Source organism: Drosophila willistoni (assembly GCF_018902025.1).
Source record: "Drosophila willistoni isolate 14030-0811.24 chromosome 2R unlocalized genomic scaffold, UCI_dwil_1.1 Seg200, whole genome shotgun sequence".
In the NCBI taxonomy this organism is placed as follows: Eukaryota; Metazoa; Arthropoda; class Insecta; order Diptera; family Drosophilidae; genus Drosophila; species Drosophila willistoni.
This window is the reverse complement of record NW_025814051.1, coordinates 7,699,982-7,723,774: the sequence shown is the minus strand read 5'-3', so window position 1 is coordinate 7,723,774 and position 23,793 is coordinate 7,699,982. Positions and strand designations below refer to the sequence as shown.

Below are 23,793 nucleotides of genomic sequence, written 5' to 3'. Positions count from 1 at the left end.
TTTTCTTTCTGTTGGCTTCGTTTGCTTCCGTTTTTTTTTCTTTTAAACCAAACACCTAATAAATCAAAGCGGACTCCTGAGAGAGCCCCCTAGAGTATGCTTGTTAAATGCTCGTAATAAATTAGCTACCGCCCCCTGGTCAAAAACCTCTACTGCCTGGCTTCTTCTTGGCCCTTCCAATTGACTTGATTATTGGCTTAGCTCTTGGTCTGGCCATTTTACAATAGCCAAACGAATCGAACTCAATCGAAGGCTGTTGGGATGTAGAACAAGACCAGACTCATTCATTTTGCCAAGTCTGTGAATTTGCTTGCACTTTTCTATTTCTCTTTCCCCCTTCTGCCTCTAGAAAATTTTATTCTCTTTTGTTCGCTTTTTATTTTTAATGAAGTCAGCGCAAAATTTCGTTTTTTGCTGTGTGGGCAGTGTTCCGTTGATTTTTTTTTCCGTTTCCGCTCTTATGCAATTCGTTTGTAATGCTCGCTCAGTGTTTAAATTGCAGTAAATGAGCATACGATTTTTGTTGGTCAGAGATTTAACAACTATATAGCATATAAACGTGGCTCATTTAATAAAAATAGGTGATTAATTGTTTGCTTAAATCTTGATTATGCATCATCTGTTCCAGAGTGCTAAGCATTTTCATTAGTAATTATTTCAGTTCGTTAAAATCATTAAAAGATGTTAAGTAAAAGGAATCAAACTTTTTTTCTTTCTTTTTTCCTTTCGATGATAATGATAATTGTAGACAGTAACTGAAATTGTTCCAATAGTAGGCAGCGAAAATCTTGATCCCATATGGTTCTAGAGATTATTTGATTAGAATTAAATTTTGTATTGGAACATACAAATTTGTTATTCTATAATAAATCTGTTTAACCTGAACAAACTGAATTGAGGAACAAACACCTGATTTTCATTGTACACATTGCAGTTCATTGCTTTCTACCAAATGGTAGAATAAAGTTTTTAATGGTCAAATCTGAATTATTCACATAATGACTCAATTTTTGGTGGATATATTTAGAATTTTATTGATTTGCTTTGCTCATAAATTGTGTTCCTCTTTAAAATTTTGTTGGGCTGCAAACTAAAACTCGTCAAATATAGAGACAGAAATTTTTATGAGTTACGCGCGTAAATGTTGCATAATTGTTTCATGTACACAATGTCACATGCGCATTTAACGAAGCGTCGGCAGCAGCATCAGCAGCAGCGAGTTGCATCAAGTCAACGCTAATTAGGTAGCAGACGCCGCGGCGTCTTTCCATCTTCTTGGGGAAAAGATAGTCATCATATAGATATAGAGCATAGATGCATAGTGGGGGAGAGGAATTTGAGGGCAGGTCCTAGGCAAATTTGTAGCCATGGCTAGAAGACTTGATGACAAGGCTGCTTTTCACGTTTGCCCTTCCCCCTCTCTCACTCTCTCGTTGTGCTCATACTCCACCATATCTTTGCTCACTTTATTTTTTAAGCATCTTTGAAACTTTGGAGCTAAAAACTTCTTACCATCTAGCAGTGAAAAGTGCAACGTCAACGCCTTAAACATCTATGTGCAAATGTGTGTGTGTTGTGTGCGGGTGTAGTTGGTTGAAAGGATATGTGTGTGTGTGTGTGCGGGTGTGTGTGTGTGTGTTACGCTAATTTTAGCTTGGACGAAAAGTCACACGCAGGCAACGCGTGCCTGGCAAAAATTAAAATACCAAAAGCTCTGAATTTCTCCTTTCTGCTCTCTCTCTCTCTTTCGCTCTTGCTCGTATTTCTCTGTCTATCTCCCCTTCTTCATTTACTTACTCTGTCTCTCTCTCTCTCTCTTTCGACAAAGGCAAATAAAAAGTGGCGTGCGCTGCAAAGTATGCTACAAATTTTATGCATCTCACTCCGTACACTGTTTCATCGCTTGCTACCATCTAACTTGACTTGCAGTCGCCAATGCCTAGTAATAAAAATGTTATGAATTTCAAATGCATATAAAATGGTGAGCATAACTTTTAGAAATGCCAATGTAAGAAACAAAAGGGCATATTAGCTTTGCAAATGCTTTGCATCGTGGAATTCTATGTCCAACATAAGCAAACAAGAATCCATGTGGAAATTTTATGCTAATTAGATGAAGTTTTTACAAAGGGTTAGTTCAATTAGAAGAGTAATGTGTGAAATACATTTGAACTTTTTAATATTATTAAATGAAATTTGGTATAAGAGCGAAAATAAGAAAATGAGCATGATAAAAAAAATAGTGAAAAACAATTGACGTTACTTTATTTTATTTCAATTAGAAGAAGGGGTCAAAAAGTTTCTCCTACCGGTATTAAACGCAGATACTAAACACAAATTCATGTTTTTTTTTTAAATTAGGAAGAATCTTAAAGTTGTGTCTGTATTTTATTTTTTGGAAGTTCTTTTATCTATATTTTATTCTTCAATTTAGTTTTCGAACAAGTTTTCTTACTATGTAGCTCAATGCTCATAACATTTTGTTATAATTAATTGTAAATCTTACAATCATATTAGCATTCAGCCTAACTGGATGAAAATAACTCTTAAAAATCTCCCTTACTTGAGTTAAGTTAAATTCTTTGAGTTTTAGATAACGCAACATTAAATATTTGTTGTCAATAAGATTGAATGGATATTTAATGTTGCGTTACCTTAAACTAAACAATTTTAACTGAATTCGTGTTAAAGATATTTTTGGGTGAATTTTGTTGTCCATTTTCAAAGTGAGCATAATAGTATAGAACAATTAGTTTGATATTTTATGCAAATTCTTTTTATTTTGGTAAGAATGCGAAAGATTTTGATGCATCAAAAAAAAAGTCCGGATTTAGGAATTAGTGAGAATAATGATATTGTATTATCAAAGCCCATGATTCTGATTTCTAGAAACATAGAGTATTGCATTGTCGGCTTTATTTTGGCTAGTAATTCTCACTTTAACTTCTTTATTATGAATAAAAACCAACAAAAACCAAGTGACCAAAACTTATTTATTATTCATATGCCCAAAAAAAAAAAAAACGAAGAAATAGGAAAATAAATAAATAAAAACGCCAGCCACAACAACAGCTAAAAATATAAAGACCTGTATGTGTGTGTGTGTATGTGTATGTGACTAAAAAGTAAAGAAAAATCTTTTTTTTTGGAGTTTCTTTACGGGTTTTTTTGTTTGCTAATAAATGCAGCCTGGTGGTGGTCCATAGAGCAGCCTAGGTCCGTTGTCCGGTTGGGCCACTTTGCAGTTGCATGCAACACGCGTTGCCTTTTTACTTTGACTGTCGCAACTGTTGCCCCTGGCTGGAGATGTTGTTATAGCTGGAGTTGATGTTAAAGTTGAAGTTAGAGACGGGTTTTTGGGACGTTGGCCAAAAATGAAAAATCTCAGCGCCATGCCGGAGCGTTCCGATTCGTTTCGTTTCTTTTCATTTTTGCGCTAGTTCTTCTAGCGCAATTTTTATTGTGTGGCAAACTCATATTCATTCGCATTCATTCAGTCTGTGACTTGCAACACATTTTTTACGTCTCTTTTTCTCTCCCGTTCTGTACTTTTCATGTGGCAAGTGTGAATGTTGCATCATTTTTGGCTGTGTTGCCGCTTTGCCATTTTTTTATATTTTTTTATTTTTTTTGTTTTGTTTTGTTACCATTTTCATTTCCTATTTGCACATTTTTTACTTCTCTCTCTTCATCTCGCTTTTCTGTGTTCTCTTCTCTTTAGTGCGTTGGCTTTTTGATGTGTCCCGTTTTTTTTTTGTTTGTGTTCAGTTAAAAGATTTATAAATATGAATTTTATACATTTTCCCATGAAATATGCAAATTTCTCTAGAAATGCCCAAAGGAAATAGAAATGGTCAGGGCAAAAGCAAAGAATTCTCCCTTCTGCCTATTCTCCAACCACATTGCAAATGTATATATGTGTGTGTGTGTGAGTGTGGGTGTTTGGGGTATATGGATGTACAATTTTTTTCAACTCTCTTTGGTGTCTCTTCAACTCGTTGAGGTTTTAATATTTTTTTTTTGGCTCGTTCGCAGATGCATTTAATGACCAGCAACAGAAACTGGCGCAAAGAGACTGTAACTATTTGGCACCGAATGCAACAAATGGCCACCAAAATTGAAACAGTAAGTCTAAAACGATTGCAAATACCCTATCAAAAGAAAACAGTTAAGAATGAACATGGAGAAACTGAAAAATGTTGAGAAAACCTAATTGAGAATGTTTAATTAGTGATAAAATAATAAAAGGCAACTTCTGGGTAAAAAATTTAAGAAAATTTCATGATTATCATAACTCATAAACCAAATTGTTTTAACAAATTTTTTAACAAAATAAACAAATATTAAAAAACTGAAAATGCAAAAACAAATTGAAGAAAACAAATTAATATTGTAACTAAGGCAAAGAAAACATAAATAAAAAATTAAATTAAATGCAATAAAGGCACAAATTTTATGGGCTTAAACGATTATAAATTATTTATAAGATAGACTTAAACAAATAAGCTCAATTGAAGTAAACAAAATAAAACAAAACAGGCAACCAAAGAAAGAAATAAGAGTAAGAAACAAAAACTATTTATGTAAAACACATTTATTTAATCAAATATGAAATAGAAATTGAATTTACAGGGGATGCAAATAGTAAACGAGGCACCAATGAATTGAAATCAACTGGCTAAGCAGATTAAGCAAATAAATATTTATTTAAATGGATTTACATGAGTTTTGATTTAGAACTTTGGCACGGAAATAAATTAACTTTATGTGGATTTATATTAGCAAGGTTTCCATCATCATGATAATTATTTGAAGATAAAAAGAGAGAATTGCTAAACTTATTAAATAAACTTAATCAAATAAACGTAAAGTTAATTTATTTTAAAAAATTTATAGCAATTTGAACTAAAACATTTTTATTTTTTAACAAAACATTAAAGCAAGTCTATAATTATACATTACCGCACTTCTAGTTTTTATAAAATTGTGCATTAAAACTTCTTTGGTTAAATTTTATTGGTACTTGTTAAATTATTTCTTAAAATTTCATTTCATTTGAGAACATTTTCGTTTTCAGAGTATTCAAAAGTTATGTTTAGCCCTTTAGCAACAAATTTTATCACAATATAATTAATTGCTATTCGCGTTTTTTTCCACCAACCAGTTTATGTACATACACACAAACAAATACATACACATAGGCATTTTTTTTTTGTTTTTTGCCATTATTCGTTAAATGAACTTGTTGGTTTTGTCTCACGGTTTTTTTTTTTTTTGTCTTTGGTTCTCTGTATTTTGCATTTTCATCGTTGTAAACCATAAATCAGGACATTTTAATGCAAATGTTGTTGCAGTTTTATGGCTAAAATCAGCCATTGGCTGGCTACCATTAATATTTATTAACAGGCGGCGCATGATTAATGCCAAATAATGAAATTAGTTAAAGCCAGCACAACAGCACTGCCAATTGCAATTTTTACAATTAAATATTTAAAGTTGAATTGTAAAGTGTAATTAATGTCAAATGTCATCAATTATTCTAAGCCAACGCACTTGTTGGCGGTAAAACTGTATGTATGTTTGTATGTGTGTGCGGTGGAAATCAATTAAATTATGAATGCAATTAAAATAATTTAATGATGCACAACTCTCTGTCTCTGTCTCTGTCGCTCTCTCTACCTCCCTTTATTCTCACCACTCGATGACAGAAATAGTATTCAATTTTTCATTACGCAATTGCAGTTAATTAATAATTCAATAAATTTTCTGCACAAGTCTCCACTTCAAAGTATTTCAAAATAATTGTCAACAATTCTAAATATACATGCCACGCATTAAGCGCCCATTCATAAATTAACCAAGTTTATCAAGTATCGAGAAAAATATTAATTAAAATGATACAAACATGTGACAGGAAAAAGTTGATGTTTCAAGTGGCAAAGAACATTTAGTATCATTAAATAAATACAATTACATGTGTCAAGAAAGATTGCAAGAGCGCCTTACATGGTCCAAAGGAGAGTATAAAAGGTATGTGACATTCTACAAACATCGTTTGAAATTTTATTGACTGCCGACAGACAATTTTCGATTGTAAATATAAGAGTAAAAATTATCTGTAAATATTTCAGCTTTTAAATATTTATAAGATCTGTTAAAGATAAATAAGATACAAACATGAACATAACTAATGTTGAATTGGGTCCAGGAGGTCCTACAGAATGATTGACAAGAAAGGACAGATCGAATTCAGTAAGAAGACGCAGTCAAGAGAGAAGCGAATTGGGTTGAATAAAAGACCTTTCGTAATGTAATAATGACATAATGACATAATAACATAATGATGTAAGGAAGACGATCAAAAACTTTGTAATTTGCCCTTGAATAATTGTGTTTATTGTTACTCTAATCGCCTAACTAAACCTAATTAAAATACCCTACACTTCACAGTAAAAAAAGTTATAAAATAAATCCCTAAATTTTACTTTCTTCATCATTCAAGAGATAATAGCAATTAAATTGGAGTAGAGAGGCCTTAAAATCCAAAGTTTTTCCTTTTTATTATATTTATTCTTATTTGCAATCTATTCTGAAATGACAATAAGCAAGTATTATCAAAGGTAATCATGATACTAATCTAGTAGTAAGGCTTATTATACCCTTGTAGAGAGTATTATAAATTTGGTCAGATGTTTGTAACGCACAGAAGGAGACGTTTCCGACCCCATAAAGTATATATATTCTTGATCAGCATGAGAAGCTGAGTCGATATAGCCATGTCCGTCTGTCCGTCCGTCCGTCGGTGCGTATGCGTTTTACTCAGCCATCATAAAAGCTCATCCCAATGGATGACACTTGAAATTTGACCCGGGTAAGATGAAGAATGAAAATTGTCGGGATCGGAGCACTATATCATATAGCTCTAGAAGAAACACTTTCATAAAAACTGGAGTATCCCCATGAAATTTACTACTATGTTAGTATTTAATATAAAACCTCAGAACACAAGTTACAATCAATATAAATCGGTTCAACCTCTGCCGGCAGCGAATGTTCAAAAATAATTCAATTTAAAATTTAAATTTTAAATTTCTCTTAAAAGCATAAATTGAACTCCTTGAACGAATGACGATGCTGATTGAAACCGCATACAGCACAAGTGACAAGTCTTTCAGTGGCTTGTTCCTTTTTCCACAGTAAACCAAGTTTTTGCCTTTTCATTTTGGGTAGTCTAATTTACTGTTCTAATTTGATTTGCGTAGACATATAAACTTAGGATTGCATTTAAGGTTTATGTCGATGTCATAAAGTTCACTCTGCCGTCGGCAAGAAAATGATTTCCACTGCTTGCCCACAATCAATTTACATACTCAGCATGTGTGTGTGTGTGTGTGTGAGTACTCATATCTACATATATGCAGTTAGTGGCTCTGTCTGGTATGTCTATTCCTTAAGCAAACTCATAGTCATGTCATATAAAAAGCCATTTCAGTCAATAAATTTTAATGCAATGCACGCCAAATGAAATCCTTTTGCTAGGCTAATTCCAAACTTGACTATTAACATAATCTCCACTCTCGAGACCAAAGACAAATCCATCAAAGTTTTTTGATGAACCACCCGGAATGATGATTGTGAGAACGATGACAATGACGATGATGATGATGTTAATGATGATTAGGCAAAGTGGAATGGCAACGTGTGGCAAATAAAAATCACAATCGTAAAACAAGCCACGAATCTTGTGTAGAAACTTAAAGTCTGCTATAAAATTTATATCCTCATTTTGCGGAACGATTGGGTTGGTTGGGATGCTTAGTTTAGCATTTTATTGAGTTTAAATTGCAAATGAGTTTTCAACTATTCGAATATAACAAAACCAACTCAGTCATCAAGTCCAAAATGCCAATTTTCACATTGGGCTCTAGTACAAAATCAGTTTCTTAAGATTTAACTTTGAGATTTAAGTTTTTTTCAGAAATTTTTTCTTGGAACTTGTTGGTGAAAGCAAAATTGTATCTGTCTATCCAAATAATGAAAAGGTTCACTGATGTAAGATTATGTGTGCAGCGGTTTGCTAAATTCTCCTATTTGCCACTTCGTCGATGGCTAATATAATATCAAATTAGTTCAGTTAATTCCTCAATACAATACGTTTTGTATCGATGAAATTTGTGTAGGCATTTCGTGATTTTCTTTTTGCGGACATTTGAATATTTGTAATTTGCGTGCAAATTGTAGCATACTTTTCAGCGCATGGAGCTAGGCGTCAGCCATACGCCAAAGCCGCCAGCAGGCACAATGATAATTTGGTTTTTCGCATATTTTTGGCCCGTGTGTGTTGGCCATCTTGACTTTTGTATGGCTGTGGTTGGGATTGTTACTTCTATGTAACTACTGTTGTTGTTGTTGTTGCTTCTTTGGTTGCTGCTGCATAGAAATGCGAGAAATGCCGCCACTGGCAGTCAATTTTCTTGTTTACTATGCAGCGCACACACACACACAATGACAAATAGCAAACAATTACTATGGCGTGGCGTTGTCTACTTCTTTCTGTAAGCCCCCCTACACTTGCCACCCTTCTAGCCCTTTTCCCACGTGCTCTACCAGCAGTTGTTGTTGTTGCTTTTTTCGCCGCAATAAATACAATTTGCATGACAAAATAGCAAACAACGGCAACTTTTACCCGAGTGGATGCATGTGTGGGTGCGGTGTATGTGCGAGTGTGTGCGTTATCAGCGTGTGTGTGTGTCTCTGCGTCTGCAGGTTCACTCAGCCAAACCAAACTACACACAAAAACAATCAACTGGCTATGCGAACGTTTGCTTCTGCCCCCCCACCGCCACCAGCAGCGACAACAAACAGAGGCACACACATACACACTCAAACACACACACATACAGGCAGAGGCCTGCAGTTAGGCTCCAGCTACTGTGGCACAACTTATGAATATTCAATTTTACATAAAAGATTTCGTTGTTGTTGTTGTTGTTATTGTAGCTGTTGTTATTTTGATTTCTTGTTCTTTTTTGTTTTCTTTCTACCCTCTATCTCACTTTGCTCAGTTTCTCTCTCTTTCTCTGTCTTTCTCACGCTCTCTTTATCTCTTACATTTTTCTTTATTTCTTTTGCTTTTACGTTGGCTCTTCATGAACGTAAAAACACTTCATGCATGCTATGAAATGTGCAAAATATTGGATGCTGGTAGATGGACAACAAAAAATAAAAAACTATACAAAAAAAAAAAAATTTAAGAATCCAAGACTGGCAGAATGAGGTGAAGCAAGAATAAAGACCAGTAACATCTATGATGGGCAGAAATGCACTGAGAGAATTTTTTAAGACTAACTGATGGTCGTTATTTTTGAATTTAGTCTTCATTCGTTTCTATTGCAATAAAATGTTAACATATTTTTTCTTTCTTGTAGACTACATAAAAAATACTATTTAAATACATAGTTTTCGATGGATATTTAACCAAAAATTCAACTATGATTAACTAGTTTTCTTTCATTATATTTATTGTTGTTATTGAAAACCAATTTGTTAAGTTTGTTGATAAACCTTGTTATTGAAGATGAACAAGGATCTTAATCCAATTCTGGATCTTTTTCAAACACATTGCATATACGTATCTTAGAGGCTTTCATTGAGCTTAATGATTTGACCAAATCATCCATGCTGATAACCAACTGATCTGAGGCATCATCAAGGTTTTCCTCATTGTCCGGTTGATTGTCCTTTGATACTCTTTCGCGCATAAACTCACGCATTCGGTACATGGAGGCATGACGACACAATTCCTTTAGATCCGAACCAGAAAAACCAACAGTTCCTCTGGCCAATTGACGAAGATTCACCGCGGAGTCAAGCTGCTCCTTTTGCAGAATCAGTTGTAGTATGGCTTTTCGTTGAACTTCACCTGGTGGTCCGATATGGAATTGAGCTGGCATGCGTCTCAATATGGCTTTGTCCAAGTCCTGCGGACGATTGGTGGCACCCAACACTATGACAATGCTATTGCCATCGCTGATGAGGCCATCCCATTGCAACATGAACTGTGTTTTCATCATTGCCGTTGCCTCGTGGTCGGCCACGCCGCGAGCACGCAGAAAACTCTCAATTTCATCGATGAAGATGATGCAGGGCTGAAGTTTTTTAGCACAGGTGAAGACAGCTGTGGCCAGTTTTTGACTCTCGCCATACCATTTGTCAGTTAGAACGCCGACATCCAGATTAATGAATCGCATATCCGCCTCCTTGGCTATGGCCTTGGCAATCAGAGTTTTACCACAACCCGGCGGACCATGAAGGAGCACTCCCTTGGGGGCACGAAACAGCTTGGATCGCTTGAAGAGCTCACGATGTCGCACAGGCATTACCACAGATTCCCTTAGTTCCTGTATGATGGCATCCAATCCGGCTACATCCGACCAATTCACATCGATTTCATCGGGTGTCACCAAATGTGAGGCAATCATCACCTCGTGTTCGTTGAAGTCACGTGCTCGAAATTTGATTTTTGTTCCCGCCGCAGGCTTCAATGAATTCAATTTTTTTAACTGCTGTTCTGCCTGCTGTTTGGCCTTCTTGCGTGCCTTACTATTTGGATCCATGGAGCCAATCATCCACTTGGCACTGTAATACGTAATCGCTGTCACAATGCAGACTCTTACCACCAGGCCCATCACCTGTCCACGAGTTATTTCCGGCGAGTCCATAATCCTTTTACAATGTTTTAATTTCTACAAAACGAAACTCAAAACGATAGCAAGCAAAAATCAAAACCAAAAAAAGGAAGAAAAATTTTATTAATTCTTATTTTTCAAAAGCTGATTGACAATGTTCCTTGAGATTGATGAGAACACTGACATTAAAGTCGATGAATGTTTGCTTGACAGGTCGAGTCGGAGAATGTTTCTGATAAAAATGCAAAGCCAAATATCTATCGACAATTGTTCATCACTAAAAAAAAAGAAATCAAACGCGCTGTGTGGAAAAATGTGGTAAGTCCATATATAATTTCAAGTGAGAATTAATCATTTAATTAAGTGAATCAATTAATTTTATTAACAGATAAAATGTCTCTTGCCACTCTCCACTAACGATGTCACAAATAACCCATTTGACAGATGGCGCAATTGAATTATTATGCCAATACATGTAAAAGCTTTTCGAATTAAGTGCATTTATTATTATTTTGTGCTTTTTTTCTTCATTTAATGTATTCTAGCTGTAAAATTAACTTTGATGGAGATATTGTGGACCTTTTAAACTGGATAATAATAATTAGGTAAATATTATAATTTACAGTTTTTTCTAATTTAGAATCACGAAGAAATGAAAATATGATTCACATATATCGACTCAAAAATCTTTTTGGATCGATCCAGGAAACTGAATTGCTATGATAGGTTTTGTTAGGAGAATTTCTTTTTGAAACCACTGAACTCAGGGTCAAGGATATAATTATCCTGGTTTAGCTCTTTCAGTTTCTTTCAGTGTTCCTAGAGAAAGTCGTACCCAGCTGCGCTTAATTTCTGTTTAACTTTTCCTGTTTGCCTTTGCCTTCTGGACAGAAGAAGACTTTGGAGGACTTGACTTGGCATCGTGAACATGGACATGGACCTGAACCTGGATAGCAAATGCAAGCAAAAAAGTGTTTTCTAGTTTAGCATCTTTTTAGCGGAAGTCAATGTAACAAAAGATAAACTTGTCCAGCCAGCTGCTGCTGCTATTCCTTGTTCTAGCTTCGTAATATTGAACGCAGCAAAGACCAGAAACGCAAAAGCCAAGGCAAAGGGTGCATAAAGGGGAAGGAGGTGGTGATGGTCGCTCAGAAGTATTAACTAAACACTGCAGCAATTTATCTTTACCTCCCACCAATTCAACGAAGCGAACGTAGGTCAGTTATGCGCTTTGTCTTAAAGTTTGTTTTTTGTTTTCCGTTTTACTTATATTGGTGTTTTTTTTTCTTTCATTTTTTTTTATTGTGCTAGGTTCCCTCCTCCGAGTTTCTTCAATCTTCATGACTGTCGGAAGTCGCTGTGCTCCGTTGTATCGTGCTTCCTTCCGCATTACAAAAGAATTACTCAACACAATGTCTGGCCTGGCCTGGTCTGAATTGGATTGGATTGGGTCTGGCCGAAAAAAGTTTGCCAAAGCCAACAGCAGAAGAAGTAGATCAGTCCCCTTTTTGCTTTGTTTTATTTTTGGCCTTCTTTTTCGATTTTTCTTGCTTTGGTCAGGTGGCAGACACTAACTAACCCACCCAAAATGAAACCCCCTTAAAACAAACAATACAAAGTACTGGAAAGACAAAACAATAGCAAACGCATTTAGTTTAGTTTTCCTTTATTAAAAATATTTCCAGGAATGAATTAACAGATTTACTACTTAATTGGCTAAGATTTAACTGTCAGGAGAGTAAAAGATTTTCTGCAGACTTTTGTTTTCATTATTGGCCGTCTATAGACAAAGCTGGCCAGAAGGATTAAAAATCGAAATTGTGCTTAGTTCACTTAAACATTAAAATTAATTGATTAATCAATTTATATATTTTATTTATTTTTAATAAGTTGATACACTCTTGGATTAAGTTTGAATGGTTTCTTTGTTGTGATTATGAAAAGCTTTTACAATTTAAAGAATTTTTATTTGTTTTTCATTGCCATTGAAATCTTTTCAGTAATATTTTTTCAAACATTTTCTACTTTAAATTTTCTTTCTATTGAATTAAAGTAATACAGAGAGAACAATGCAAACAGTGGGTGATATTTGTTATTCGTTGTTTTTATTGTTCTCTGTATTACTTAAGTTCAATTACATAAAGCCAAGCCAAAGCCAAATAATATTTGTCAGATAAGGAGTCTGCCCGAACATGTTTTTTTTACATTTACTTAATGCATTTGCACAGTTTTCTTTTTAAACGACTCTTTTTTATTTATTTGGACAAAAAAAAAATCGTATATCCTTGTTTATTGTAAATATTGTCAAAACGCTAGACTTGAAGGCAATCTTCAGTTCAATTTAATGATCTAGATGAGAGGGGTTTAACGTACTTATTTTAAGAGTTCAGACCGCTAATTGTAAAACTTGTTTTCCCTTGAACTGGATATTTATAATAACGAGTTTTTAAAATTTGTAAAATAAAAACAAAATACATAGAAAACGCAATGTTTATTCGCTGCAACTTTGAGTAATTCTCATATGCTTTAAGCGAATTCCATTTCCATTCCAATCATAGCCAAAGTGTGCCGATACTTAAATTTATTTGTGACAAACTTCTCCCTTTTAATTTTGCCTTTTTCATGAATGAATTAATATTTTTGACGATTGGTCCCGCCTTCACTCTTGAAACCTTTGATTAACACATTTCTAACGAGATCAAAATCTAGACGGCAAAATTTATACTTTAATCCTCTGCAAAAAAAACTTAACCTATTGCAAATCTTCTTTTTGTATTCAATGTGTATTTCTTTTTTTTTTGGACAACAATTAATGTCAGTTTTTTGATTTGTCCATTCCGTATCTGTTTTTGATATGCCTTTGAGCAGTGTCACATGACTTTGTGGTAGTTGCGAGGGTGATAAATTCGATAAAATCTCCGTACTTGACACATTAGTCAAAATATCTAGACAAAAGCAGCAAACTATTTTCATCATGCCCGTATCTCGCTTTACGCTTTTTCTCTTGGCCAAAAAAAAAAGGAAAGGAAAACGTGATGGCAATTATACGCACTATAGACGATGGCAGACACGATGACACGCCCACTAAATGCCGCAACCACTCGACCGCCCCATTGAAAGAGCCTCGATTGCAATTAAAATCGATTTTTGACTTTGATCGGCGAACTTTTTGATTGCCCAAAAGCTGTCTAGCCCCATGACCACGCCCCCGCCAAACGCCTATCATCATCATCACACACACACACGCACACACACATAGTCATTCTCGTATGTGTTGACGTCTATTGTCGATTTGTGTCTGTCAACGTCTAAGGACTTGCCCCCCTGTCCCAATTTTCCATGTCACCTCTCAAACAGCTCGCCAATCTCTTTGAGCAAATTTTTGAATGAAATTAGAATTTCCGCTTTCCTCTTCGAACAGTTAACGCCGATTTCATGTCAATAGCAGAATATTTTTGACTTTGATTGTTCGCTATTGGGCAACGGGACACTTTACTCATCGTTCTAATAATGGTCAACTAGGTCAAAAAAAGAAAAAAATAAACAATGAATTTTCGGTTAATAGTTTAATATTTAATATAGAATTGCATCAAACATCTGTATATGTATTACACCATTTGAACGCCAGGTGGCGTAACAACTTGCCAATTCCTGCATATCGAAGGTGTCCTTGTTACAACTGCAGCTTGTCGTACATTCGATTACATATATACAAATCAAAGTGAACAGAAAAAAGAAAAGCGTTAGAAACGGAATACGAAATATGCAAAAATCAAATTACCAGAACTTGAAAAATCGCAGACATCAGAGACACATAAATCAGGCGGAGATGGCTAAAAAAGGGGATGGAAACCAAAGGGGCGCAAGCCAAGGAAATTGTTACCGCTATTTAACGGTTTATTGATGCGTTGCTTTAGCCAAATTTATTGATGCTCTTTGCTGGTCGTACCTGGTCGTTGGCCAAAAAATAAAAAAGCAAAATGGCAAAAAGTGGAAAATGTATAAAAGCTGAAAATTGATTTGCCATTTTCGTTAGCGAAACTACCTCCAACTTTTACCTTTACCCGGCCAGACATTACTCAGGCTACGAAACTGAATAGAACAGGGACAAAACGAAGGACAACAACATCAAGGAGGCATCAAACCAAAAAGCTGATAATATAATACCCATTGAAAGGAGAGAAATACCACGAGAATCATTCAGTTTTCATCCAATGAATAGATAGAAATGGACAAAAAAAGGACCCAGGTATGTATAAGTATATTTTTTAGTTTATGGTTGAATCGACATTTGGCATACTATTGATTGTTATATACACTGCAATATGTGAAAGAAGAAAAATTTTAAGTTTCATATTTATATCTCAAAAACTTTGAACGTCAAACTTTATCTGTGATATGGTTCTCAAGAGTTAACAATAGTAAATTATAATAGTGGTCTAAGTTTCTGAATAAATATATGATACATGCTTTGTTTACTTTCCGACTCAATTAAGTTTGATTCTAGACTACTTTCAATTATACATTCTTATCGGTGTTTTTGTAAATAATAACATAACGAATCAACAACTGAAAAGTTCATAGTCATGAAATGAAGGAAAGAGCTCAGCTCTGTTTTTTTAATCAAAAAATGAAGTGTTTGTATGTTATTCTTTTAAAAAGAGATCGATAATTAAACACCTTCATGGCTAAAAAGTTTGAGCAAAGCCAAAAGAAATTCACAACATTTACAAAGTGGTCTTGTAATCTTTTTCCCGACATATAAACTCCTAAAGTTGGTATACAACTAAGTGCTTTTCTGAAATGGTAAAACTACCCAAAAATTTGTTATTACTTTAGGAAACTTCACTCGAAAACTTTGAAAACAAACAAATCCGTTCGATGTTCTATACTTTCGTAAAGAAGTTAAGCATTCTTTCTGACTAAAACAAACCATTTCATTTAGAATGGAAAATTTAACTATTATGAACTGTGCCATATCTTGTAAAGCGAACTCAAACTCCGACTGCCCGACTGCTACATGAGTTGAAGAATTCGTTAAGAACTCGGTGAGCCTTCACTTAGTACTCTATTTCGTTAATTTAAATACATATCTACTTACATGAAACAAACCAAATTCATGGAAATCAATTTACATTTAAATCTTCACTCAATCATCTTCTCGTCTCGCTGAAATGTTATCGAGTTCCATAACCAGAGTGCAAACTGAAGACGATGATGATGTGAGGCCCAATGTCTGTACTCATTGTCGATTAGTACGAGAGCCTGGCATACATTTACACAGCTATGCGCAACGATATACGGATATTCCACGGCTAATACGATTGAAGTTTATAGCACAAGTGTGCCCCAAATTACGAGTGTCAGCCCTGGAATTGGCCATAGACCATGTGAAGACCACATATAATGTTAAACTCTATGAAGAACTCTACAACACGCTGAGTCTTGAGGTGGGTAGAAGCGTTCAGCCAAATCAGGCAGAAGATAAACAACATGATGAAGAACTGGCCAGAGAAGAGGAATTTGAAGAAGCTGCGGGCTGTTCGCATACAAAACACCGTTTGGCTACTTCTGCGAACTCCAGCAATATTAGCCTCACATATGATGCCTATTGGGTGGAGGATAATACAATGGAGGCTACTTTATTACTACAGGAACTCGATGCTGAGTTAAATTTCAAGAAATCGAATTCAGGTAGTACTTATGTGCGCCGCATTCTTGAGGAAATTGGTGACTATCATGTGAAAAGTGGCAACCTGCAAATGGCCGTAAAGTTTTATGCTCGCGCCCGTCCATATTGCACTAGTTCTGACAATGTCATCAATATGTTTCGGAATCTGATCAGAGTCTCCATTTATATGGCAAATTGGTGGCATGTCCTTACCTACATAGATGAGGCCAAACAATATGCCTTTGGATATGAGAATCTCTCACAAGAAGTGCCAAATCGCTTGAATTGTGCCGCCGGATTGGCAAACATGGGCTTGAAAATCTATAAAACTGCAGCTCATTGTTTTCTATTGACACCCTTCGGTCGTTATGATTATGACAAAATAGTAGCTCCCGAGGATTTGGCCTACTATGCTGGTCTATGTGCCTTGGCCACTTTGGAACTGGATATGCTGCAATTGGGTGCCATCAATGCGGAGCCTTTTAAGCCCTTCTTTGACTTGGCACCCAAAATGTGGTCCATTTTGGCTAAATTCTATGAGGGAAACTTTGATTATTGTTTGATGCTTCTCCATGAAATCGAGAATTATGTCAGACTGGATGTTTATCTGGCTCCACATGTCGATACACTTTACTCCATGATCTCAGTCAGAATCAAGGAGAGGCGATCCTTGAAACTTACAAAAATCTAGTTTAAGCTTTGAGCAAATAGGAGTACGAAATGTTGGCAACAAAATGCATCTAATTTTGGTCAAAATAGAATAATAAATTTATCTTTGTATCAAAGTTTTCGTTTGACTTTGACTCTTTATCTGTTTGTTAAAAAAAAACGTAAAAGTAGGCTAGATAATAACTATGAAAAAGTGGTTAAAGAGCTTAAGAAAAGACTTTGCCCTTTGATGTGCAGGTCACGAAAATATTTTTATGAAAAAACCATGTGATTTTGAAGTTGAGCTACTCTTACTTTAATAAGAGTAACTCGAGGGTATAAAGAATAAAGGACACATTATGTAAAAATTAGATTTAACTGTTTAAAAAAAAAACCAATAAATTCTTCAGATCTGTGTTGATCTCTCTTAAAATTAGAGCCAATTTTTAGAGTTCATTTGAAGACGTTGTGTATAACTTGTTTCAGATTTCAAACATATAAAAAAACTTAGAAAAGAGACCTCGGAAACAACCCACTATATAGGGTATCAAAAAAAAGTTCTTTTACTTGATTTTCAGTGGCGTTCGCTTTATTATTATTTCCTAACTGTGACAAAAGTTGGCAAGTGAAAGCGGCTTCAGTTGCACAACGTCACAACAACAACAACAACAACAACAGCAGCAAACAACATAATTAAATTTTCGTGTGCTCAGTAGAACGAACGAACGAACTTGGATGCTCACAAAAGGAGGACAGACGAAAAGCAGGGACTTGCCTTCTATTCAATAAACCTTCTGCTCTTCCTTGCTCCTGTCGTCTTGTTCGCAACATTCCATGAGATGCGCTCCGCTCAAAAGATTGAAGGAAAATCATGAAATATTGCACAGTTGAAGTGATTTTTATGAACTCTTGAAAAGTAGCTCTATGTAGCTGGTGCTGCAGTTACTACCAGTTCTCCTGTTCCATATACTACGGCACTAACGAGCTTAAAGATAAGGCACAAAATGCGCATTGAAATTGCGCCGACAAAAAGATGACACACACACACAGACACAATAATAACGCCCACGAGGGAGGAAATGAAATAGGATATTTCACTGCGTTTCTCCAGGTAGCTTACAGATTCGGGAAAAAGCTTCAGACTCTAGTATAATAAATGAAATAAAGAGAACAATGTCATTCATTGATCAAGAAGGCAGGTATTCAACAGATTTATTTTAAGATAAAACCAGAGGGCCGGGGCTAACTTCGACCGCGTCAAAGTTTGTATACCCTTGCAATTATTTTGGTAACTCTTTCCTTACCTATAGCCATCAAAGTGGAAAAACGTTTAAGCTAAAAAGGCTAATGTTTCCGAAAGAACGGCCTACATAGGAAATAACGAAGATATTGACCAAAGTCACTGTTTTCCACCGATTGTTCCTATGGGAGCTATATGATATAGTTACCCGATCCTTATTAAATTTGGCACAGTCATTAACAGATATATTAAACTAACAAATGTTTAATTTGTAAGCAATCGCGGCAAAATTAACGAAGTTATTGACAAAAGTCACTGTTTTCGAAAGATCGTTCCTATGGGAGCTATATGATATAGTCATTCGATCTTGATCAAATTTGGCGTAGTCGTTTATATGTGAAATTAACTTACCAATATTAAATTTCACAATAGCTCAAAAAATAACGAAGTTATTAAGAAAAGTCACTATTCGTGACTTTGCCATTTGTATGGGAGCTATATGATCTAGTGATCCGATCCGGCTGAATCCGAGATATACAACGCCTGCAGTATATACAAGCCTACATGCAAAATTTCAGCTCTGTAGCTCTTACGTCTTACGGTCTAGGAGGAGTTTGCGTTGATCCAGACGGACGGACGGACGGACGGACGGACGGACGGACATGGCTATTTGAACTCGTCTCGTCGAGCTGATCAAGAATATATATACTTTATATGGTCGGAGATGCTTCCTTCTATGCGTTGCACACTTCTGACCAAAATTAATATACCCTTTTTGCAAGGGTATAAAAATACCCGCAAAAGGACACTTAATGATGATACAGCTTTTTAATAGACGACTGGCATCATTTTCTTACCTGTATTAGCTGGAAAGCTCGACTTTGGGTCTAGAAATCAACGAGGGTAAATTTAAAATCTTCTACAGAGATAACCTCATCGATTGTGCAATGGCCTAACTTCCGGTAGGTTGGATTTGAATATAACTAGAAAATACAGTTTTATAATATTTCTTTATTATAATCAATCATAAGTTTCATTTTTGTAAAAATTCGAGTTTAATTTCCTTTATTTCAAGATGAGTAAATTGCTTATACTAAATCTTATATTTCTTCAAAAACCAAAAAAAAAAAACGTATCTCCCTAACACACTTTCAAATAATTTTTGATGTTTTTACTCTGGCCACGTAAATAAGCCTATTAAATATTTATAAAGAAATATTAGAAAACAAAATAAAGCATGTTTTTGTTTATGCTTTGGAGCATTGAGGGACCAACTAAAAATAAACAATTTCTATACCTATGTAAAAAGAGAAAAATAAGAAGAAAATCCATTGAGCATTCGGTTTCCAAAGTGTGCAGGCACGTGCTTTGGGATACATTAAAATTCACATATAGAGAAATTTATCCGACTTCTAGTCAGTAAAAAAGTCAAGGGTTGTTAATATCATAATTAATAGATAGACTTAAATTAATAATACATTAATAGTTAATAGGAAATATAGTGTTGGTGATTTAAATAGTTATAATTTTGTTTTTATTTTTTTATTATCTTAACAAAGTGATAATTTTATTTTTCATTAGACAACTAGATTTTTTTAGTGTATTTTGTTCACTAAAAGACACTTATTTATGACTTCATATGTAAATATGTACACGTTGATCTATGGCTGAATTATGTATTCCAATTGAAAGTATTAAATAAACTTTGTTTAAAATTTCCATTCAGATATAATAATAGATAAATTCATAAAGATTTCAATTGTTTTATATCAACAAAATTTAAATAGTTTTGATAGACGTTTCGCTATATGCACTATTTCCACATGCTTCATCAAACAGCCCTCGAGTTCTACATATGTCAATTGGGTTCAAGTCCTTTTAATGAAAAGACCTTTTAAAAATTATATTTGATATGCACGGTCATTTTTTTTATTTTTATATTGTTGTCTTATTTTGTGCGTAATTGAGCAGCGGTAACATTTATTAATGTGTCAATTCAATTGAATTTCTATTTCTTTCAAGCATTTTTTTGCCGTTGTTTTTGCTCTTCTTTTTTTGCCGCAGGAAACAACCAGAAGCAAATGCTTTTTGCACCTTGAAATGAGCTGCCTTTTGACGTGGTCGAAGATAAAAGTCGTTGGTTAGCAACGAAAGCGACAAAGAGCCACACGCAATGTGGCACCTTCAAAGGGAAGTTGAAAATAGAGATAGATAGAGAGAAAAAAGAGGGAAAACAAGTGGAAGAAATGGATAAAGAAAGATGAAGTAATTTATTGTTGTTGAGCTAATTAAGTTTGGTTTTTGTGCTTAATGGCAGTTTATTCTGGTTTCTGTTTAGATGGCTTCTTGTTGCATCTTTCTTTTGCATTTCTAGTTCATAGTCAAGTTTATGCTTTGACTTTTCACTCTTCAGATATAACCATGAATTGGCATAACAGAAGAGTCAACTACTAGTGGTTGGACCACATTTTCTATTGTGCTTTAAAAGACTTTGACCTTTTTAATTTTTTGCAATTATAATTTCCATTTGTCTCACTAAATGAAAAAAAAAAAAAACGGAAACGTCCAAGTCATTCCTTCTAGGCTCTAAGTATCTATAGTTAACTTGAACTTTATCAACAGTTTGGAGAACAAGTTAACTTAACTTTTAACAATGTTTGGGAAATATATTAATGTTAAATTTACTTTGTTCTGAGGGAAAATATAATTTGCCCTAAAGGGGCGTTTAATAATAATATATACTAAATTATTATGATATAATAAAATTTCGGTATTTAAAATTTTAGTATTTTGAATGGGAAAACATTTACATTTCAAAAAACATTTGTGATATACGTCTACACTTTTCAATTGCCGCAAAAGAACTGATTTTTTTGGTTTACTTATTGCAGTTAGTCGGGGATCCTATTACGAGTTGATTCTTCCTACACATTTCAACTATCAAATGAATAATCTAATAGCAAATTTACAAAATTATTTGCCATCGATCTTTGGAAGATGGCAAAAGTGTTAGATGAAGACATCACAAAATCAAAACTATTATTTAAATTTCCATTGGCCATGAAAAAATAAACAAAACCTTGACCTTTTTAATAAAAACACAAAACATCAGAATTTAATGAAAATAAAAGTAATCTTTCCATTAAGATTGGCACAAATCCAATCATGTCTAAATAATTGTTTATTTTCAACAAAATTTATTGTTCACTGCACCTGCGGCATCTCTGAGTGACTGTTGGAGTGAAAGAGTGAAAGGGATATCAGAACATACAGAGACTAGTTGGTAAATATATGTAAAACACATATAAATATATAAGTAATTTAGACTGGTTTCTTTCTCAATCTGGAAAGATAAAAATAAAACTTGGAACTAACGAAAATGTTATCAACTTATAACACAACATCAGTTGCGACTATTCATTTTGCCATTTTTAATTATAATTTTGAAATATATTAAATTCTATATATGGTAATCGTGAAATATTTATAATGTGTTTTCCAAAAGTTTTTTCGAATATAAATTCTGGTAACTAACTGAATTTGATAAAATCAATTACTAAATATATCATATTTAAAAGTTTTCGTAAATCAACTCTTTAGTATTAATAAACATCACTTTTCCATATCCCTCTTCAAAAATTAATTAAAACAATATTGCATTTATTATTTTATAATCAGAATATACACTTTAATTTATTGTAGGTTTCATTTTATGGGTCAAGGTGTTTTTATAGCCAAATAAAATATATTAAAATATTTTTTTCTCAAAATGTTGTATTTATTAATTGATATACTAAGCAGTAGTTCAAAAAGGATTTGTTTAAAGAATCGCCTAAAACTTTCCCCGTAAGTAGTTTTACTGTAGTACACAAATTATTTTAACAGTTTTCCTGATTTAATTATTAAATATAAATAATTAATATATAAATATATTTATGTTATATTTATGAATTCCTTAAAAGGTTTTTTGATGACTTTTATTTTATTTAAAGCGTTTCATATTAGAAAGAAAACCAAATCAAACAAACTTATTAGTTTAAAAAACAATCCATCCTAATACTAACACTGCAAGTTTTTAGTTTTATGTGAGTGCAAATTTTGTATATTCATACTATATTGTAATTTGTAGGGCAAACAATTCAGTAGAGAAATTCAGTTTTGTTTTTGGCTTGTGGGTGGTGAATTTAGAAACATATGTGTGTGTGTGTGTCTGTGTTGACCAATTGGGCTCGTGTAAATACAAAACATGTAAGCCGTTTGGTAAATATTTGATATTTTTGGTTTTTGGTTCGGAAAATGGGCGGTGTTAACTTTAATGTGTATATCGTGGCACTTTAAGCAAACCGATGCCAGTCATATTGAGACGGGAAAGTTCAAATTCAATTACCTTTCAAATATTTGCATTTTGCAACACAAAGTTCCATCATAATGGTGCACAATGGCTGCCACTCGAATGCCACTTGAAAGGACAGACACAGGATGGAGCACTCAAAACAGTTGCTGCCGCTAATGTCCTCGTCCTCATCGTAGTCGTAGTCGCTGGCGTTGTCCTTCGTTCGTTCTATCAGTCGAAAGTTGAAAGTTGAGAGTTGGTGGCCAGCCAGCAGCAAACACAACTACGTACAATGTGACGTTAACTTTTGCCGCCTACTGTGTCCCCTTTCAAAAACAATTACACAACAAAGGCCATGAGAGCCCAAGGATAGCGACGGTTCGAGGGGGCTACATAAAAAATACCAAATAGGCCAATTTCGAAGCAGGAATTGCAGCAACAATGTCTTCTCCCTTCCTCCAAACGAAACAATATATAAAATAGAGGGGGGGGAAAGAATAAGAGATTGACAAAAAAGTTGAAACATAGTGCGGTTAGGCAGTTTTTTTCTTTTGTCCAACGACACTAACGGGAAACCAACGGGAAAAGTTGGTATCTATATAAAAAGAATTTTGCCAACATATGAGAATAAATTTGCATGGCAGATAACTGTGACAAAATGTCTTTTAAGTATTTATTTAAAATAACTATCCCAATTTGGTTTTAGCTTTATTTGATTGATTTTGTTTCAAATGTTTTGAATTGGTCTACAAATTAGATATTTTAATCGAATGTTTTTGCATCTCTTTCATACTCCACACATCACATAGCTAATAAGTCTAGACTGTTTTCAAATTAGCATATCAACTATAAAACTTACTCTTTTTGTTTATTTTTGATTTTTATGTTCTTCCTTTTTTGGTTTTAGCTTATTTACATGGGGAATGCTTTGCCACGCAGAGAAAATGTCAGAGTAGAATTCCATATGAATATATTACATGGAGAAAGATGCATCAAATTGGTGCCCAGATCTCCATATACGGGACTATATGTATATGTATGTATGTGTGTATCTGTATGTGGTATATAGCCTTTAGCTGTGAGCATAATATAAAATGCATAGAATATTCCTTTCAGTCGACTCGTTTACAAGAAAATTTATGTTATGCATGATGCTTGTCTGAGAGAAAATGGAATAAAGTAAGAGAGACAGTGAGTGGAAAGCGAAATGAAG

At 34.2% G+C, this 23,793-nt stretch overlaps 2 protein-coding genes and 1 long non-coding RNA gene across 4 annotated transcripts; 2 read left to right on the top strand and 1 right to left on the bottom strand.

The window, feature by feature from the left end:
- Positions 1 to 9,500: 9,500 nt before the first annotated feature.
- Positions 9,501 to 10,854, bottom strand: LOC6643560 (outer mitochondrial transmembrane helix translocase). The gene has a single exon (XM_002066437.4). It carries the CDS (start codon positions 10,719 to 10,721, stop codon positions 9,591 to 9,593), a length of 1,131 nt encoding a protein of 376 aa, XP_002066473.1. The 5' UTR covers positions 10,722 to 10,854; the 3' UTR covers positions 9,501 to 9,590.
- Positions 10,855 to 11,235: 381 nt separating this feature from the next.
- Positions 11,236 to 12,292, top strand: LOC124460398. Of its 2 annotated transcripts, none has more exons than XR_006954307.1 (3): positions 11,236 to 11,293; positions 11,484 to 11,905; positions 12,000 to 12,292. It is a non-coding gene; the product is annotated as an uncharacterized LOC124460398 (long non-coding RNA). The 2 variants fall into 2 exon arrangements; XR_006954308.1 differs by having other exon boundaries at positions 11,246 to 11,293; positions 11,580 to 11,905.
- Positions 12,293 to 15,658: 3,366 nt separating this feature from the next.
- LOC6643559 (COP9 signalosome complex subunit 1) lies at positions 15,659 to 17,144 on the top strand. Its single transcript, XM_002066436.3, has one exon. It carries the CDS (start codon positions 15,863 to 15,865, stop codon positions 17,048 to 17,050), a length of 1,188 nt encoding a protein of 395 aa, XP_002066472.2. The 5' UTR covers positions 15,659 to 15,862; the 3' UTR covers positions 17,051 to 17,144.
- Positions 17,145 to 23,793: the final 6,649 nt, after the last annotated feature.

Coding starts and splice junctions, on each gene's coding strand:
- LOC6643560 (XM_002066437.4), bottom strand. CDS start 10,721: ATGGACTCGCCGGAAATAACTCGTGGACAGGTGATGGGCCTGGTGGTA.
- LOC6643559 (XM_002066436.3), top strand. CDS start 15,863: ATGTTATCGAGTTCCATAACCAGAGTGCAAACTGAAGACGATGATGAT.